The 20,399-nt window shown below is 36.9% G+C and overlaps 3 protein-coding genes across 3 annotated transcripts in view; 2 read left to right on the top strand and 1 right to left on the bottom strand.

Moving 5' to 3' along the window:
• The first annotated feature begins 3,063 nt into the window (after window positions 1-3,063).
• LOC107559336 (PDZ and LIM domain protein 1-like) lies at window positions 3,064-11,820 on the top strand. Its single transcript, XM_016243118.1, has 7 exons — window positions 3,064-3,323; window positions 4,526-4,677; window positions 5,671-5,758; window positions 6,713-6,897; window positions 10,327-10,472; window positions 10,713-10,830; window positions 11,085-11,820. Exons 1-7 carry the CDS (start codon window positions 3,231-3,233, stop codon window positions 11,269-11,271), a joined length of 969 nt encoding a protein of 322 aa, XP_016098604.1. The 5' UTR covers window positions 3,064-3,230; the 3' UTR covers window positions 11,272-11,820.
• Window positions 11,821-13,329: 1,509 nt separating this feature from the next.
• Window positions 13,330-14,001, bottom strand: LOC107559315 (neurogenin-2-like). Its single transcript, XM_016243085.1, has one exon. The coding sequence runs from the start codon at window positions 13,999-14,001 to the stop codon at window positions 13,330-13,332; it is 672 nt and encodes a 223-aa protein (XP_016098571.1).
• Window positions 14,002-18,189: 4,188 nt separating this feature from the next.
• Window positions 18,190-20,399, top strand: part of LOC107559334 (sphingosine-1-phosphate lyase 1-like) — a 23,340-nt gene continuing 21,130 nt past the window's right edge. Inside the window, exon 1 of the mRNA XM_016243116.1 lies at window positions 18,190-18,436. Within this exon, the coding sequence (XP_016098602.1) occupies window positions 18,425-18,436 (12 nt within the window). The 5' untranslated portion in view covers window positions 18,190-18,424. The remainder of the gene's footprint in view (window positions 18,437-20,399) is intronic.

The raw sequence follows: 20,399 nt of genomic DNA, 5'->3' as shown, positions 1-20,399 counted from the left end.
TCTTGTGCTCCACCTGTCATTATTGAACTGAATCCCACACAATGACATCACAACACACCTTCTAGCTCCGCTCATGACACATTTGAGGGGTACCAGGGGCAGAGGGGCCTCAGGGCTAACCACAAGACAACACAGAGTCGATACTTTCACAGACTTATTGATACGTACTGATAGTTTCAGGCCACATGCTTTACTTCTGCTTTTCAACAGAGCTCACCATCAAAGAGGAACAACATTAATAACGTGCCTTTAAAAAGAACAGCTTAGGGAACTTCTCTAATTTCATGATGTTATCTCATCCAAACACTAAAATATTGGTTTTATGCGGCTTACTAAACACTTTGTATCTGCTTGGTGTAATGTAGGTACACTCTCTTGAAGACAAAAATAAATGTAATGACCTCAAGCGATGTTTTGATCTGGCGCTCAAATGCTTTGATTATTGAGGTCGAACGCAAACATATATCATTTGAGAACGAGCAGTGTGTTTGTGGTTCTGTCGTTCACAGTGCTGTCATCACGGAAAAAATAAGTGGAAACGAAAACAACACTGAGACATTTCGAAACTGTCCATATGTTTGAGCGCAGAGGGCTGAGGATGACCTCTGTTGGTCGCGGGTTTACAGCACATCTGATTTCTGCTCTTCAGCTCCGAGCTCGCACGTAGGCTATTACGCACCGCTGGTGCCGCCAACAGGCTCCTTCAATGTTAACAGCCTGTAAGAAATGTAGTAGCCTTCAACTTTTAATGGAAAGACACATTTAAAATGTTGTTAGGGATTAAGGAAAATATTTAATCTGGTTCTCTGTAATTTATTCAAAGAGGCCAAATTTCTTCTTATTACGTTAAAAAAAATTACAACTTTTTACAACTTTCAGTAGCTAATTTTATTTAAATAAGATAAAATAATGATTTATTGCTATTTTACTTAATCTGGTTCTCTGTTGTTTATATAAAGAGGCCAAATTTCTACTTATAGACTTTTATTTTAATAAGACAAAATAATGATTTCATACAAAGTATTAGGCCTATGTTATGATATCAAAATCCATCCGTGTGATAAAATTAAAATTTCTATTTATGGTGGTGGGAGAGAGAGAGATTTCTTTTTTTTAAATGTATTCAATTTTTCGTTGTTGTTGTTTGTTTATTTATTTTTATTGCTACTTTACTCTGTAGATAGTCTACTGTATTTCATTTAATTGTAGTTTTTCTTATTTTTCACTAATATTTCATATTATTTCTTTGTTACTTATTTATTATTGTATTTTACACTATTTAACATTTCACAATTTCCCATTGCATGCAAATACACTATACACTATATGTGGCAGTAAAAAATATATGGGTTTGTCATGTATGAAGAGATATTTCACAGACTGTGATAATGCACTGATGCATTTCCACAATAATTAATCAATTTATTAATTTGCATTAAATTACAAAAAAAGTAATTACTGTTTTGCTGGGGTTTCTAATGTAGTTTCCTTTTTGTTTACATTTTATTGCTATATGTTCAGTTCGTTCAGCAGAGAGATGGTGCTGTCACAGGTGCGTGGTGGGGGCTTGTAGTCCGTAATGGTCTGTATCCCCTGCCACAGGCTCCGAGTGTCTCTGCTGTCGCTGAAATGATGGGCTATCCTCCTGGAGTACTGACTTTTTGCCTTCCTGATGCCGCGGGAAAGGTTGGCCCTAGCTGTCTTCAAGCCCACCTCATCTCCAGCTCTGAAGGCAGCGTTCCGCATCTTCAGGAGTCCGTAGACCTCCCCTGTTAGCCACGGCTTCTGGTTGGCCCGGACAGTGATGGTCTTTGTGACTGTTACATCATCAATGCACTTGGTGATGTAGGCACCAATCTATTACTATTACTATTACTATAGTAAACTATTACTAAACTAAACTATTACTATTTTAATAATTTACTCTATATAGTTATATTCATATATTTAATAAATTTTTTCTTTTTATTGCATAATTTCTCATTGCAAAAAAATACAAACGGGTTTTATCACAGCCTGTGATGATGCATTTCTACAATAAACCAATTAGTAAATTAGCTTTATTTGTATGTTACCCTATAGCATTAAATTACAACAACAACAAAAAAGGTCCACACGGCTGATGAAGTTTCTAATATAGTTTCTGGGGGCGTGACTGATTATTTGACATCTCTCTCTCTCCTCGAACTGCCATAATTTATTTTTCTCTCTATTGAAAGTCATGGGAAGGCAAAAGTGGATTTTTTTCTTTTCTTTTCTTTCATTCTGCATAGTTCAGTTTAGCATACTTGAAACTGTTACTGGCAGACTTTAGGACCCCTTGATAATTACAGGCAGGTTTTATTAAGCAGGGTTAAACTCTGCAGGAAGGGTGTTACCGAGCTAAGAGGTATGTCCAGAAGTTAAGATTGTTCAGTTCAGTGTTCCAAATGACATTCTAACTGCATCCGGCATGGTTACTAAACAGATTGATAAGCCTCTGAACTCAGAATCCTTATCTGTACTAACCATTAACATTTTAGGAAACATTTTTAAATTGAATGAAATTAAGATAGGAAGTTGTTTGTAATACATCCATTGACTAAGGCAGTTTATCTAAAAAAAGTACGAGTGAAAAACTTTGGAAAATGTCCTCACAAACATAGTGTAACATGTTGTAGGCCTAAACTGAATCGAGGAGCACTTGAAAAGTCCTTTTCATAAATAAAGCAAGTCTGTCTTCACTTGTACTGTAGGCTATCCATTCTGTGGAAGTGCTACTGTTGTTGATTAAGTTTATACAACTCTAGTGTAAATCAAATATTGACATTGTGCTTCCGCGTTGCCCGTTTTGTCTGCACTTGTTCCACTTTTTGGGAATGCTGAGAATGTGATCCATGGTCCTGCAAAGTCATGCACTAAACGAATGGCCCCCTTGCCAGGAATTCGACTGGATTTGGGAGTGGCACATGCCAAATCTCAGGATTTGGCTCTTCCATACATGGTAAACTTCAATATAAGATGGCGTAACGGTCCACCCCAAAACAAACATAGGAAATAAGCTCTTATCAGCACAGAGACTTGACATTATTCGCTCACTTCTGAGGAAGCTCCGCCCAGGTATCGTCTCTTCAAAGTGAATTCCCTGTCCCGCTACAGTTACTCGAAACTGCGGAGTCCATAGCACGGTTTACAGTGCACTAGTTCAGGATTTAATATACGCCATCCGTTTAGGCTACGTGTTGGAAGTAATGCCTTTACGGGTTGTTTTACAAGGTCCTGGACCGTGGGGCTTCCGTCTGGTCGGGGGAAAAGATTTCGAACAACCTCTGACTATCTCGAGGGTAAGAAACCAACTTCGGATTTGTTAATAATTTATCACAGAGGGAAAATGGATTTCACAGACATCACTAGGCCAACATATAATACTCCACAGTCTGGATAAACGTTCTCAAAAATGTGTCACGCCTGCGTGCAGCAGCATCCAACAGAAACGCACGTGAACGCAACCGTATCGACCTGAACGTCAGTGTCGCATTGTCTCGAGCACTTGGATTAAATGTTTCGTGAAACAAATGGAACTAATTATCTAACTAGCTCATCTTGACGCAAAATAGAACTAGTTCTGTACTTGATTCCGTATACGATTTCGCAGATTAGTGTTCAGTCACCTAACCTGTATTGATTTCAAAACATTACAAGTATTCATGGCATGAATGCGTGTTATAATGTTATATGACACTCAAACGTGTACCTTCAACCGCAACAAGCTGCCTGTCATCTCTTAAAGGCGCACTCAATATTTTTAACTAAAAGTTGTACATAAAGAAATACTATTTAAAAAAATTGTTCACTTGCATTAGTATAAGATTTCTAGAATAGGCTAAGCTATTTTATTTTACTAGAAAGTGGGTCTCTTTCATGGGTGCCACCATGTTGAGAGTTGAGACTAATAAAAGTTCGTTTTAAATAGGACTTCTTGTCAGTACTCAGTGTAAAAATTAAGGCCATTTCTCACCAAAAACGATGACTGTAATGATAAATATATTAGCGTCCACAACGCGTAATAACATTCTGTTTATTGTAAGCGTGCCCTGCCGTTGTCATCTGTCGCTCGTCCTATTCTCACAGAATTAGAACAAATATCAAAACTTTATTGTTTCAGTTATCATTATAGTTATCATCCTTGATGTGAACGACCCTTTAGTCGGGTTGGATCCAAGAGTGTCCAGAAAATAAACAAGCAGTTTGTGTGAAGCAGCAATTCACGAATAAACAAACATCATGCATTCTAGTTGATATTCATCCCAATAGTTGGTTTATAAGAGCCAGCTAAATGTAAATAAAAACTTGCTGAGTGCATGTTTAACCACAGCGTGCACACCCTGACATAGAGGAAGTCATCATGTAACAAGTGAAAGCTACACCAAAGTTATTGTCAAAATTCTGCCATATTTCCTTTGTTTATATTTGGGCATGAAAATCTACATAGTAATTCTAAAGCATTTTAGATTATGATGATGATGACCAGTTTTGATTTTTTCAGGTGACCCCAGGAAGCAAAGCGGCTCAAGCAGACCTTTGTACGGGGGACATGATCCTGGCCATAGATGGAGAGTCAACAGAGGGCATGACTCACCTGGAAACACAAAATAAAATCAAAGCTTGCATAGAGGAAATGGTGCTTTCCATTGACAGGTGGGACATGCCATTGCAAAGGGAAACATGCAGTGGTTTACCTGAGTGTATCATTAGCTATGAGTATGTAGAGCACCCAGAAAAGCATGATATAATGTAACATCTTCCAAAACAAACAGAAAAGTTGTCTTTTATTAAATTCTTCCAGACATTCTAGATTGAGTATTCTGTGACACGGTGGAAGATAATGGCATACAAAGTAAAATGCTGCTGGGTCTAATTTTTATCTCTCTCTCTCTTTTTTTTTTACTAAAGTCTGTCAGAAGTCATTCTCACAATTTCAACATATCCTCATCGGTGTCAGTCAGCTAGATAACGTCACCTGGGTCAAGTCACCTTTATTTATATAGCGCTTTTAACAATACAGATTGTGTCAAAGCAACTGAACAGCATTAATTAGGAAAATAGTGTCAATAATGCAAAGTGACAATAGTAAACACTAATTTTTCAGTTAAAGATAGTTCATCAATTAATTCAGTGATGTCAACATCCAGCTCAGTTTAAATAATATCTTTGCTTTGCAATTATGTCAACGATATCGCTGGAAATGAAGTGTCCCCAACTAAGCAAGCCAGAGGCGACAGCGGCAAGGAACCAAAACTCCATCAGTGACAGAATGGAGAAAAAACCTTGGGAGAAACCAGGCTCAGTCGGGGGGCCAGTTCTCCTCTGACCAGACGAACCAGCAGTACGGAAAAATCAACTGCATCATCTCTTCTCAGGTGTTCTGGATCCAGACTGAAGCTTGTGTAAATCCTAGTTACCACGGGATGACCTGGGTGACAAGTCTAAATCAGCAGAATTTGCAACAACGACAATCGATATATGACAGACAACCCAATGTTTTTATGCCGTGTAAACTTACGCAATACAAGATCAATACAATTGCATCAACTTGCCTGAAACTCTCACACTGGGCGCAGACCATTTTTATTGAGCCATGATGATTTTATATTTTTACCTTAAAGTTTGAAAGGTTACCATTTTTTGCAGATCAGAGTCAAACATGTGGTCCCCACTGGTCACTGAAGAAGGAAAGACCAATCCATACAAGATGAATCTGGCAAATAAAGAAACACAGGTGCGTTTTAACTGTGCTTATCTGGGAGCTGAGTCATTTTTAAATGGACCCTTGATAATTTTCAATGAGCTTTAAAGCCCTTCGTAGTGCATGAGACTGTCATACATAACAGAACCATAGCCGCTAAACAAATTAAGGCACGGCACCATTAGGCTGCCAAAGTGAAGTCATTGTTTATGTCCTAAAAAGCCTTATCCATGGAGACCAGGGAGTTTATCAGCCAAAACCATGACGCAAGATCTACATCCTGCAGGGTATGTTGGAAATTTAGGGTCAGAATGTGAGTGATCATAGGAAGTGTGTGGAGTTTGACTACATAGTTTGGGTGTTACAAATGTTTCCCAATTTAAGCAGAGGGAGAAACATAATAAGAAACAAGTGTTAAATATGTTGCTGACAGACGAAAGTCATTCAAACCTTAGTCATTAGTGTGGAAAACATTTCTGTGTGTTTTTTTTGTTTTTTTGATCCTGTTGTAAAATGGTCTTTGTTCACATCAACTTGGTTATAATATCTAGTTATATAAAAGGGTAATGATTGATTCTCAGACCTTTTCTTCTGGTCTGAATAGTTATATATTACTGCCATTCTTATGAAATTATTTTATGTCTTTTGGCTTTGCTTTTGTGTCTTAAAGGGATAAATCACCCAAAAATGAAATTCTGTCATCATTTACTCTCCCTCATGTCATTCCAAATCTTTATGACTGTATTCCTTTGGTGAAAAACAAAAGAAGATATTTTGAAGTCAGTGGAGTGCAAAACAACATTAGAGTCCACTGATTTTTATTATATGGACAAAAAAAAGAAGAAAATAAGTCATACAGGTTTGGAATGACATGAGGGTGAGTAAATGATCAAAGACATTTTGGGTGAAATAACCTTTTAAAGTTACAGTTCTGTTTGACATGTTTTTTAGATTTATACTCATAGTACCTGCTCTTTTTTTCTGTAGGAGATGAAACATATTGGCTCTGCTCATAACAGGAGTGCCATTCCTTTCAGTTCTGGTAGTCCGAGGGTGGTCACCAACATGTACAATAACCCTGCTGGCCTGTATTCCTCTGAAAACATTAAGAGTTTCAACAGTGCAGTGGATGGCGTCCAGACTTCTGCTGCCTCCAGTGAAGCCAGTAGGAAGTAAGCATGATACACACCTCATTGACATATTTGTCACAAAGTTATGTGGTACAACGAACATGCAGAAAAAAAAAACATAAAACAGGAAATTATATTATAGAAAGTCCTCTCTTGATAACCTGCCGACCTTTATGACTGATAATGATGATGTGACATGAAAAGGCAAGGTAACTCCCAAAAACCTAATGTTTTTATTAACTAATAGTAGGGCTGTACAATTAATCGAATTTCTAATCGCGATTACAATTATGGACGCCACAATTACGTAATCGTTCAAAGCGGCAGTTAATCGTTCAAAGTCCACTTATGTTATGCTGCGTGCTTAAAGGGGTCATATGATGCGATTTCAATTTTTCCTTTCTCTTTGGAGTGTTACAAGCTCTTGGTGCATAAAGAAGATCTGTAAAGTTGCAAAGACTAAAGTCTCAAATCCAAAGAGTTATTCTTTATAAAAGTTAAGAGTCAGCCACACCCTCCTAAAACGGCTCGTTCTAACACGCCCCAACATACCTACGTCACTATCTGGGAAGATTTGCATAACGCCGCCCAAATGTTCACGCAAAGAAAGAAGGCGTAACTTTTATTCTCGCTGTAGTATTGTTGTTGCTGCCGCCGTCGTGAAGGCACTGTGTGATTCGTTGTGAAAGCAAAAGTACTTTGTTTGGCCTTCCAAACGAGGAAGATATCGCTTCGTCATGCCTAGAGCTGATCCGTGCTGGTTGCTGAGGAAATACTTCAACTTCGCGCTGTGTATCGCCGGATCGGCTTTCACCGTGGACGAAGCAGAGTCCAGCCCGGGGTCGTCACATGTGGTTGCTGCAGGCATCACAATATGGTAAGGGACGTAACATTTCCGTCACACGCTTGAGGAATTCGGCCAATCACAACGCACTGGATAGCTGGCCAATCAGAGCACACCTCGCTTTTTCAGACCGATGAGCTTTGTAAAAATCGACGCGTTTCAGAAAGGCAGGGCATAGAGGAGAAATAATAATGTACAGTATGTGGAAAATAATGTGTTTTTTGAACCTTAAACCGCATAAAAATTTCATTACACCAAATATACAAAATAATGTTCTTTTTAGCAACGTCATATGACCCCTTTAAGATGCGGTTTTTTTTCTTTCTACATGTTATCTTAAGGGTTTTTCCCATTATTTTAGTTTTAGTATAACATTATAATACCATTGATATTTTTTCTTTTTTATAATTAAAGAAGAAACCAATCTGATGTATATTTGACATTTGAGGCTTAATACTATAGAAAAGCACAAAGTTTTTCAGTTAGTGTTTTCAGCTTGTTTATTTTCATATAAAATTACGGCATGCGGTTGCATAAAACAATGGTATAAACATCATTCAATGAAAATTGTGATAATCGTAATTAATAATTGCAATTACAATTTCAAGGGAATAATCGACAATTATGATTTTTGTCATTATCGTGCAGCCCTAACTAATAGTATAATCATATATTTTTATTTAAAGAATGCTTTTTATCTTGACAAAATACACTATTATTCAAAAACTTGGGGTTGGTAAAAATGTTACTTTTTTTATTTATTTTTTTTAAGTGGTCTCTTATGTTCACCAAAGCTGCAAAAATACAATAAAAGTAAAATATTATTACAAATTAAAATAGAATCAATTATTTTAAAATGTAATTTATTCCTGGGAAGACAAAGCTGAATTTTCAGTAGCTATAATGCCAGCCTTCAGTGTCACATGATCTTTCAGAAATCATTTTCTAGATTTCTTGAAATTCATTCATTTGCTTTACAATTACCAGCGTTAAATCAATTTATTTCCTCTAATATGTCATGTTTTCTTAATCGCATGAAATTGTTTTCTGACGTAGTCTCTAATTTGCAAATACACGAGAAAATGGGAACTGGGTAGCTGAAACTTTGATTTTAGCTCTTCAAAGGAAAATACATTTCCATTCAGTGGGCTAATATGCCCTATTCCCTTCTGCTTCCACATTGAAAAAGCCATGTCATTGAGCGCGGGGATAAAGGCATGGTTTTCACATATGGGGCTATACACAGTAGGAGCTTTAATATATGTTCTAATTTGCTTACAAATTTTTTAGGGATTGGCCTATCACAAAATGGTTGTTATAAATAAGCTTATTAATCTTCCCTGGACTGTTGCACAGTGCCTGCAATGATGATTTGGAACAAAGGGCCTGTTAAATTTTAAGCCAATCAGGTATCTCATAATCCTCTTTTAAGTCAGCTTTCCACCAGGAAAATGTGTTCAGATGCGTAGCCCAGTAGTATGCTTTAACCCAAGTCCGCGTTTTTCTTTTGGCTTTAACAGATGCTTTTTATTGATTCTCGCTGTTTTATAGTTCCATATAAACTGATGAATAATCTTATCTAATTGTTTAAAGTATGATTGTGGTATACATGAAGGGATTGACTGAAATAAATGAAGGACTCTTGGCAGACTCACCATCTTAATCGCATTGACCTTACAAATCATTAATACTGGTAATGTACTCCAGTAATCTATGCTATTTTTTTAACTGGTCAGTTCTCTTTTTCCAGTTGACTCTTAAGTAGATATTTTGGGGTTTTGGTTATTATAGCCTCTAGGTAGGTATGTGAAAGAGTTTTCTACTAATTTAAACGGGGTGGATCTTAGAAACTCCTTTCTGATATTGTAAGTAACAGGCATCAATTGACTTTTTCCTAATTTACAGTGAAACCTGATAATTTCCCGAATCTAGTAATGGAGAAGAGTAAAGGCGGAATAGACTCGCTAGGATTTTTGACAAACAACAGAATATCGTCAGCATATAATGAAATATGTATGAAAGGCACCCTACAACAACTGGTTGAATGTCTGTCTGTTGTCAAATATATATTGCTAGTGGGTCAGCCACAATCGCGAAAAGAAATGGGGACAGCGGAAAACCTTGTCTTGTCCCCGTACTGCTTAATGTTTTTGTGGAAATCGTGATACATTGTTTTCAAGGTTCTTTGATGAATAGTACAAAGTTCAAAACAACAGCCTTTATTTGAAATAGAAATCTTTTATAAATGCATGCATTATATATATCTTGATGGTTACTCCACATGGCATTTAAATGTAAACTTTTCTTGTGTTTAGTTGTATAGTAAATGTATGGTTTTTCAAAACCATGAATACAAATATTTGTACATGAATACAAAGTTTCTATGAATTGACAAGTGTTTCCAACCAGATTTTTAAAAGATGTTTTTTTCCTACTTATCATGATCACATATGTCATTATGTGCTACACTCATTCCAGTTCTGTGCTGTATTAGTATAGTTATTTGAATTTATGTCTGTCGGGGCTGAAACTAGCCATTTAGGTTTGAGTTGAATAATATAATACTTTTGAGATAATATTGTTTGTCTTGTGGCTGTCATCATTGTGACCTTTTGCATGTTTTATAGCCCAGATCCCTGTAGACCTGGCCAGCCAATGCCTGCGTTAGCTGCAGACTCTGAAGTGTACAAAATGCTGCAGGAGAATCAAGAATCCAATGAGCCTCCTCGCCAGTCTGCCTCTTTTAAAGTTCTGCAGGAGATCCTGGAAACTGGTATAATCTCATACAAACCTTGTATACCATACTACATTGTGTCTGAATTACACACAGGTCACCCAGCAGGCCTTAGCTGCTGTTGACAAAATGGGCGTCTGTGATTCTGGTCTTTCATAATCATCAGTTTCTAAAGCCATGCCTGTGACTACAGCTGCGAAACACATTCTGTTTCAGATTTTTGGGCTTATAAAAGAAAGCCTTAGCATTACATGATGGATCTCTGTTTCTTTGCGTCAGGTGATACAGATAAACCCTCAGGCTTCAGAAGCGTCAAAGCCCCCACCACAAAAGTTGGAGCCTCAGTTGGGAATCCTGAAAATCTCTCTCTTTGTGACAAATGTGGTTCAGGGATTGTGTAAGTTTCCATTTTTTTGCTTTATCTTTATAGGAGAAGTTTTAATGAAAAGCGTCTTAGAACAGTTGCATGTACTTTGCTGTATCGTGCTGTTGTGGTGTTATGCTAGTGTTGCCATCTAGTGGAACATTTTGGAACTCAATTTCTTTATAAAACCTGTGGAGTTTGCACTGTTAATTATTTTGTTATAATTGCTGGATTTTTTGCAAACACGTTTTCCTAAACAACTTTTTTCTCTTTATTTGGTTATAAAGAGGATTGATGGTCAAAGTTCGAGATAAGTTTCGCCACCCAGAATGCTTCGTCTGCACAGACTGCGGGATCAATCTTAAGCAAAAAGGACACTTTTTTGTCGAGGACAAGATTTACTGCGAGAAACACGCACGTGAACACGTCACTCCTCCAGAGGGTTATAATGTTGTCACTGTTTTTCCAAAGTAGAATGTTTCCCACGTTCTACTTTAAAACTGCACCTTCCCTTATGTGGGGAATTCCTTTGGAAATCTGTAACACTTTATTTGGATAGTCTTTCAGTGAGGCTGCTTTGTTGCCAGTATGAATGTTTGTAACAGCTCTTACATACTCAGACAGATGTGCATGGATATAAATAGACTTTGGCAACAGTAATCAGGAAATTGTGATTAGACATCACCTAAAATAGGTGAATATAGTCCATCCAGATTAAGTGCTATTGTTATCATACATTCCAATGTCCTTGTCATTCCATACATTTATCTCATTGTATAAAAGGCTCGTATTATTGGTGCTAGGGTATCTTAAGACCACTTATTGCATTTGCAGATTTTCAAGAAATGTTTTTCATCAACTAATCATTGAAATTATGTAATCATGGTTGTATTCCCCATGCACACCAGTATGTAAAAATATATTCTATGTATGTACATTGTCTTTTGGATTCTCCATATTTTTGTATGAAAATAACATGTTCAGCCTTGCTAGAAATAAAATGTTGCATATCCATTGTGAAATTTCTCTATGGTTTATTTCTTTGAAAATGATGCTTTTCAAAAGCATTATAAATACTGCTGAATAAATGACTAAATACTCCAGTTGTATTGTAAGCATCAACCCACTCACACTTCAGTCAGAGTACAATATAGCTTTTTTGTGCAGCTGTAAGAAAACTCAAAGAAGCGGTCTTGTAAAAGTGAACCTAATTACTCAATTATTGCAAGAATATAGAGAAATATATTAACACCTAGCTAAATGATAATAGGTCAAATCTAAATCTACTTGTGATGTTGTTGACGACATTTATTTTTAAAATGTGACATTGAACAATAACCCCCGTCTACCCTATTGTGAGCAACTATTTACCTGTTGCTCTGGGAAGCGGAAGTAAGTAGAGAGCATGCGCAGAAAGCGTCATAAGCAGGACAACGGTGACCGTGATTTCACCAAGACCAAGTACAACATTGTTCCTGGATCAACATCCTTGTTGATCCTGGAACAACATTCCAATTAACCAATCAGAATTGAGGGATAACTTTTCAGGAAATGTCTGTTTTAGACTTAAGATCAGGGTTAGGTGCTTCTACACCCTTGTTAATCAGCTATCATTGCACACTGATATTAGGAATAAATTATGGGTAGGATTAGGTTTAGGGGTAGGTATTGGATTTAGTCTATATTTTTGGACATGTTGATCCAGGAACATGTCTTACTAAGCAAAATCACGGCGACTGCAGGACAACAGTTAAAGCTTCTTTGACGAAACACTAAAGCAGATTCAATATGAATTTATTATGATTTTTACCCCAAAAAAGTGTTTTTTATTATTTATTTGCTTAAATGAATAAGAAGGAAATAACACATATTTACAACAACTAAATGACTATTACCGTCATACACTATATTTTAGTGTTAAAGGGTTAGTTCACCCAAAAATGAAAATTATGTCATTAATTACTCACCCTTGTGTTGTTCGAAACCCGTAAAACCTTCGTTCATCTTCGGAACACAGTTTAAGATATTTTTGATGAAATATGAGGGCTCTCTGACCCTCCCATAGACAGCAAGGTAACTACCACGTTCAAGGTCCAGAAAAGTACCAAGATGATCGACAAAGTAGTCCGTGTGACATCAGTGGTTCAACTGTAAAGTTACCAAGCTACGAGAATACTTTTTTTGCGCATAGAAACAAACAAACAAACAAACTCTGTATTCCACATTTCCAAGGTCTTACGAGTTTCGAACAACACGAGGTTGAGTAATTAATGACAGAATTTTCATTTTTGAGTGAACTAACCCTTTAAGAGCTGGCAATTTAAAGAAAAGAGCTATTTTGCGTTTAAACTTCCCTTGCGTATAAAAATGACTGGAAACATACAAAAAATCAATTGAATAATTAAAGTGATTAAATCATGACGTTTTTCTTAAGGCATAAACGGAAAATAACATTTCTACACTTATGACCTGCCCTACATGTCATTCTCGTGGACTTTACAGCAAGGGACAACTTTTGCAAGATTTGCTTTGCTACTTGCAGATCAGATTAAATGTCAGATTGTCCTGAAAATTTAAATTGCAGTTAAATCCCTCTAGTAACAAGTCAGCGTAGTAGCCTTGAGTTTCTTGCCAATTTGATGATGAGTTTGTGGAGTGCCATTTGGACGCGCGTGCGCTAGATGCGCTATAACGCGTATCCAAGCAAGCATTTGGCACAGTGAGGTTCTCCTGATCCCGATCGTGATTTGAAGTTTGTCGAACATGGTCTGCAATTCTCAATGTTTCCGACAATGCCCAAATGTAATTGTGCGCGAATCTCAAAGTCTCAATTTTAGTCAGTTTCGCGTCATCGGGAAAAGTTGGAAGCACGCTTCTCAGAGTATCCAGGGCGGAGTTCAGCTTATGCATGCGGTACCTTTCTCTGTCATTTGCCTTCACTCTGCGATTCCCACGTTGTCTGCTAGCTGATTTAACTGGCATCTTTTTCTTCATTCTTTTACTTCTTGTGTTTTCTTCGCTGACGGTAGATGAGCATTCCTTCGTCGCCGAGTCTATGCTGTCAAGCTCAAATTCTCTGTTGCATTTGATTTGCTGGCTTTTTGTAATGTCTGTGGATCCAGACTTGAGATCTAATGCTGAACTCCAGTTAGATTTAAATGTTCCATTCCTTCCTACCGACGCGCACGTGGACCCTGGAGTCATTCTGTACATGAAAAACACAACAGGACAACTTCAGTCCAAGGTCTTGGATAACAACCTATAAGAAACCTATCATAATCCAGATACTTACCTCTTGGCTTGCAGACTGGCTCAGTGAAACCGAGGTTCCGTGAAGGTGGTGGTCTACAGCACTGCGCGTTCTGTCCACCAGTGAGCAACACGCAGTCTCTTTTCGTTCCCTTAATATATATATATATATCAAAGGGACAAAGAGGGTGATGCGCCCATTCGTCATTTATGCCCCTTTATCCTATCTGCGCTCTAGGACAAACAAATGGAGTCAAGTGGCCAATCAGAGACAGCCCTTTCCGAAATTTACCTTCATGGTTAAGAAATAAACTAAGAGAGGGTTTAAAAACAGGGTAGAACCTGTCAGGTGAAGTTTTCTATAGTTGTCTGTTGTTGTTATTGTTGTTGTTTATAATAGCACTCATGCATTTATCTACAACAATTTCATCACCAGCTTATTGCAAATATAGTGGCTTATAAGCCTTTATTTTGAAATTAATTAATTGTTCATTATTGAATTATAATAATGGTACTGTATATGCATGAGGTTTTATCAAACATCAATTTCTGGAAGATAGAAAATTTCACAGATCTGGAGCAGGAATAGTCTTATGTGATTGGCGTTAACACATCATGTAGGTATTATGAACATACATGGTTAATGAACATTTTATTGGCACTTAACATACCAGTTTCAACAAGAAATTTTCATTATTCGAAACGGAAACGAATTACTGATAAACAGTATTATTTTAGTGGCATTGCCGTTGGGCGCTTTGTGGCGATATTCCTGTGCGTAAATTGTGCTGTAGTGCACAAAACCCTCGGAAAATTATATTTAGTTGAAGAAAATGTGGAATAACTTGTACTTGTGTGCAGCAGCACTTCCATAGTGCAATGAAAACACAGAATATTATGCACAAAAACATTTGCATAGAAAATAAACTGCGTGCGCACTGGTGTCTCCAAACGGAGTCCGTTATTAAGAACATCAAGTGCGCGTCATAAATTTGGTCGCAGTTGCAAACAAAAGACTTTCAACATGGTCGGATAGCACGAGTTTACACTTGGCCCCAAGCCCCCAAGCCTTGATAAATCTTCATTTATTGGAGAGACCATGAGCACTGTTATGGGCGCAAAATATTTACCGTGGTGCCCAAGTGTCCACAAAGGCACTCATCGCCAGTCTAACTAAATATGTATTTTGTAGGACATCTGATAACCATATGCTTTCAATAAAAGGGACAAATAAAGCAAGGAGATAGGGAATGATGTCGTGCTGTTATAAAGGCCTCGAAATTATCCAAAGTAAACCAAATATTACCGCTTTACAAATAACTTTTGATGCCAGATCCATATTAGGATATCGCGGGACAGGTGTGGGTTTGGGATTGTCAGATCTGTCCCCCGATTTTTATCAGTGCCTAGTAATATCTTGCTTGTTATGCAAAGTATGGGCAAACATAGGCGACCTGTTGCTGTGGAAATCATAGATAATCCAAAGAAACTGATTTAACAATAAATTCGTTTTACTGAAGAGCAGGTGATACCTGGCCTCGCTGTCTTGATTGATACTTCTTCAACTGCTGCACTTTACAATCTGTTGCAATTATTTATGAAACGAAATCTATTTCTTATTATTTTAGCAAACAGAAGTACCAGGTGGGGCTTTATTTTCATCCCCAGCCTTTGTTTGAAGGGCATCTGAAGAAGGCAATCAAGGACTAAAACTCGCTGACCAGCTTTTTGCCATCCATTTGTTCCAAACTGGCAGAAAAGCTATTTCATTCTTCTCTCTTGTTCAGACTCGGAAAAGGCTGCACATAAAGAAGAAAAGGAAACTTCGCTGCACAGACAAAAACAACAACTTAAAAACATTTAATTACAACCCGGATGCCATATGTACACCTCTTGTTAAAACTCAAACAATGTCAACTCTTTTGTGTGGTAAAACGTGCACCTTTGGAGACGTGTGCGCTTTTGGAACGGTGTGCGCATCGAGACCAGAAAGATCTTGAGTACACTTCTTGGAAGAAGTAATGCAGTTTTAATGTGCTGTTGAGGTTCCTTTTAGAGTCCACCCATTGTGCTAAAACGCATATGCTTGTTATGACCGAATACACCAATTATAATTGAATAGCTAAGAGCTTCTTGCTAAAACTCTATTTGGTTTGAGCAATCGGGGGTCACCCTCAATAATTAAGCCTTGTGCTGCTCTGAATGCGTGGATTCAACCGCAGCTTTTCTCTACATATTACCCACATTCAGTGGCGCGCATAGACTTTATCGAATTTATATTAACTTGCCAGTTTTGGGGTGGACAAGCCATGTTTTCGTGGGAATGAGGAAAATAGAGGGGGAAAATAGTAAGAGTTGTAAATAATTGTGATAATTTGTAGCTATTAGCTTTATTTTTAAATCTCTCACACTTTGACCATTTTCTTTGAAATAAATGTAAAAGGGTTATTTAAAAAGAATTCTAAATGTAGCCTATCTTTCCATTTTGGGATGCACTTTTATGTTCCAACAGTTTATGTTGATATATTTGTTTGTTTGTTTTTTATTAAAATTAACAGACTTTCAACTTTTTTGCTGAATGAAGGTGACATTAAAATTGTCACCTTCATTGAAACGTTTACTATACCTTCATCATTTATTTTCGATAATTTTCAAATGCATTCCATGAATATATTTATGTTGTTTTGTCCTTGTCTCAGTCCAAGACTTTAAAACTATTAAAATATTCGTTTTTTTTACCCTCAGTTTTATTCATCGTTTAGTGTGCATACTTTAACAAGGAGACAATGTCAATAAAATGGCACTGGAGTGGAAACGTGCAGAAGAAAAAAGACAAAATGACAGAATTCCCGTGATATGCGAGTAGGCTATGTAGGCTACTCTTTGACATTCATCTAGTAGATACATTTGAATAAATTAGTGAAAATGTGAAAAATACTTTTAAGGAAGTTAATTTTCTGCCCACAGAAACACCAATGACATTTATCTCACTTTTACAAAGTATAGTTTAAAATGAAATGTGTGCAATTATGTGAAGAAAAGAAAAGAAAAGAAAGGAAAATAAATATGTGATATGGTTGAATTTTTTAGTTGCTTTTTATACAATCGCACCCACAAATAAGCATTTAACCATAGACAGTAGCATTTAACACAACGTTACATATTGTAGTTACAACCCACATGAAAAAATACTATAGTAAATTTATTATAGAAAATGTAGTACAATTTCTATAGTAAATACTATAGTGTTTTTGAACCATACTATAGTAAAGGTAGGCCTACTATAGTAAATTGTGAAAAAACTACTATAGTAATTTACAGTATATTTACCATGGAAAATGTAGTAAAATCTCTATAGTAAATACTATAGTGTTTTTGAACCATACTATAGTAAAGGTACTATAGTAAATTGTAGTAACTTATGAATGGTTATTTGCTGTAGGAATTCTACTATAGTAATATAGACAAATAACTTTAGCCATAAGTGTCACTCACGAACATGAATGTAAATGTTCACTCCATATAAGAGAACATCCTAAAAAAAGCCGTTATTTAGTGCAAAATAAACAATAGAGGGTAGAAACGTTTGACTAAAATGCCCTATACGTCTTTCCTTCAAAATCTAATAGCGCCATCAAGTGACCGTGTAATGCTTTCAGCGAACCTATGAAGTTTAGCTAATACTAACACAAGAAAACACCAGCGCAGCCGTAAATAGTCTATGATGAAATGTTTTTAATGCATTTAATATGAATCAAGTTTTCCATGCTGCCCCTTCTTTACCAGTTAAGAACATTCTTAAATGTAGTGCTTTCTGATTATTAAAACTTTTAATCATTATAATATGAAAATATACCTAAATAATTAAATGCGCATAATCATCATCAACAACAACAACAACAACAACAGTAATAATAAATAAAAGAATAATAATAATAATAATAATGATAATAATAATAATAATAATACATTAAACTTAGAACTATCGCAAATTCATTACCAGATTAATCACAAAAGAGACTCTACTACGCTGACCTCCATGGAAAATATCATGTAACTGTGGCGAATCTGCGATCGACAGGATGTTGTGAGTTTCACATATACTAACAGCATGTGTGCTGGATTCATCGCTGTGATGAAGGACGCTTGCAGTGTTTGAAGATCAGCGAACGCGGCGACACGCCTGAAAGCAAATCGCTTCCCCTTTTATTCACACGGCACTTCCTGATATAAGGTTGCGCCTCAGATTGTGTCATGCAAAGGGACATTCGCTCTCAAAACAAGCCGAACAAAGATCTTTCGGGCTGTCTTCCCCGTTTCTCCCAGAGCAGTTGAAGAAACGGCTTTTCAGACAGGGTGTGTAACCTTGGCAAATAAAATGGACTACAGGGTGAGTGGGCATAATGTCAATTAGAAAACAGCAGTGCTTTAAATGTAGTATGTTCTAGTTATCCAAACATGATGTAATTATGCCACAATGAAAGCTTCGACTGTAGAAAATAAGCATCTTGTCAGGTCCGTTACAGATACTTCACTTACAATGTAGAACTGTAACAGTGTTTCAATGTATCAGACCTTATTAGTGACACTTTGATCTGATATCATGTTTCCCGTTCAGTGCTGGGCATTCAGGTGATCTTATCATGTAGAAAGATGATTATCCATTTGAAGTGTAATTTATTAGAGAGTTTGGGCACAAATATCATACTGGTTACATGGAAATAAACTTATTACCATGTCCTTTGTTAAATTGTGTGTATGTCTTCTATGATGTGTAAAGGAGAGTTTGAAGTGATGTAGGTAAGAGCTAGCATTATAAAACTGGATTTCCTTCATATAATTCTCTGTAATAAGCGTTTGTCTGTTTGCAACAACCAGGTGCAGAGAGGGAAATGTTATGTTTCATTGTGTATGTGTTCATCAGAAGACTTCCTGTGACAGGCTCTAACACAGAGGAAGTGCTATTCTTAACAAGGGGGTGTACAATGGGGCCAGATCTGTTGAGACTGTATTTGGCTAGACTGATGCTCACGTGATGTGCTGAGAGATTTAATGTGTGTGAATGAACTATATTAAAGGGATAGTTAACCCAAAAATTAAAATATCAGTCATCTTGTACTCACCCTTATGTCGTTCCAAACCTGCGGGACTTTATTTCTTTTGTGGGCTTCAAATATGAGGTGGAATAAAAGCCTCAGTTACCATTCGCTTTCATAGTGACTTTCATGACTTTTGATTTATTCAATTCAATTCAAGTTTATTTGTATTGTGCTTTTTACGATACAAATCGTTGCAAAGCAACTTTACAGAACATTACGTTTCTACAATATTTAGTGGTAGCTTATCAGTGGTGACTGTCAGTTTATGTACACATGGCAGAAATGTACGGAAAAATCAATTAAAGACGTAATCAAACAGACGATGAACACTATTAACAGCAATTATTATATGATGCAATCAAAAACTTATAGCAAAATGTGGTAGTTCTGTATGTTGTTTCAGGGTTGGCATCATCTGAGTTCCTCTGAAGGGGTTTGCATCATCTCTTCTCAGGTGTTCTGGATCCAGACTGAAGCTGGGATTTCAATCCCGTGGCAAAAACAGAGAAACAAATGGAGACATAATTAGCATAGCTGCTGTTCCAACCAAGTAAAATTAATTTGTTTAACCCAAGCTAAACAATAATAATGCGCATTTGATCAGATATAACTGCAGTCCAAGATTATGAGATGCATTATTTGAATGCCTGGCCAAGGAGATGAGTCTTTAATCTAGATTTAAACAGAGAGAGTGTGTCTGAACCCCGAACGTTATCAGGAAGGCTATTCCAGAGTTTGGGAGCCAAGTGCAAAAAAGCTCTACCTCCTTTAGTGGACTTTGCTATCCTAGGAACTACCAAAAGTCCAGAGTTTTGCCACCTTAGGGAGCGTGATGGATCGTAGTGTGGTAGAAGACTAGTTAGGTACGCAGAAACTAAACCATTTAGGGCCTTGTAGTAAAGTAATATTTTGTAACTGATACGGAACTTAATAGGTAGCCAGTGCAGAGACTGTAAAATTGGGGTAATATGATCATATTTTCTTGACCTGGTAAGGACTCTAGCCGCTGCATTTTGGACTACCTGTAGCTTGTTTATTGAAGATGCAGGGCAACCAGCTAGCAGTGCATTACAATAGTCCAGTCTTGAATACATGAACTAGCTTTTCTGCATCAGAAACAGGTAACATGTTTCGTAGCTTGGCAATGTTTCTAAGATGGAAGAATGCTGTTTTTGTAACATGGGAAATATGATTTTCAAAAGACAAGTTGCTGTCTAATATAACACCCAGATTTTTGACTGTAGAGGAAGTAAC

Source organism: Sinocyclocheilus grahami, unplaced genomic scaffold, assembly GCF_001515645.1.
Source record: "Sinocyclocheilus grahami isolate Dianchi unplaced genomic scaffold, SAMN03320097.WGS_v1.1 scaffold681.1, whole genome shotgun sequence".
Classification (NCBI taxonomy): Eukaryota; Metazoa; Chordata; class Actinopteri; order Cypriniformes; family Cyprinidae; genus Sinocyclocheilus; species Sinocyclocheilus grahami.
The sequence above is the reverse complement of the archived record's forward strand: the minus strand, read 5'-3'. Positions and strand labels throughout refer to the sequence as shown.

Bases quoted from the DNA above. Each gene is read 5' to 3' on its own strand.
- LOC107559315 (XM_016243085.1), bottom strand. From the start codon at position 14,001: ATGACTCCAGGGTCCACGTGCGCGTCGGTAGGAAGGAATGGAACATTT.
- LOC107559336 (XM_016243118.1), top strand. From the start codon at position 3,231: ATGCCTTTACGGGTTGTTTTACAAGGTCCTGGACCGTGGGGCTTCCGT. The intron at 3,324-4,525 runs GTAAGAAACCAA...TGATTTTTTCAG, and splicing joins AACCTCTGACTATCTCGAGG to GTGACCCCAGGAAGCAAAGC. The intron at 5,759-6,712 runs GTGCGTTTTAAC...TTTTTTCTGTAG, and splicing joins TGGCAAATAAAGAAACACAG to GAGATGAAACATATTGGCTC.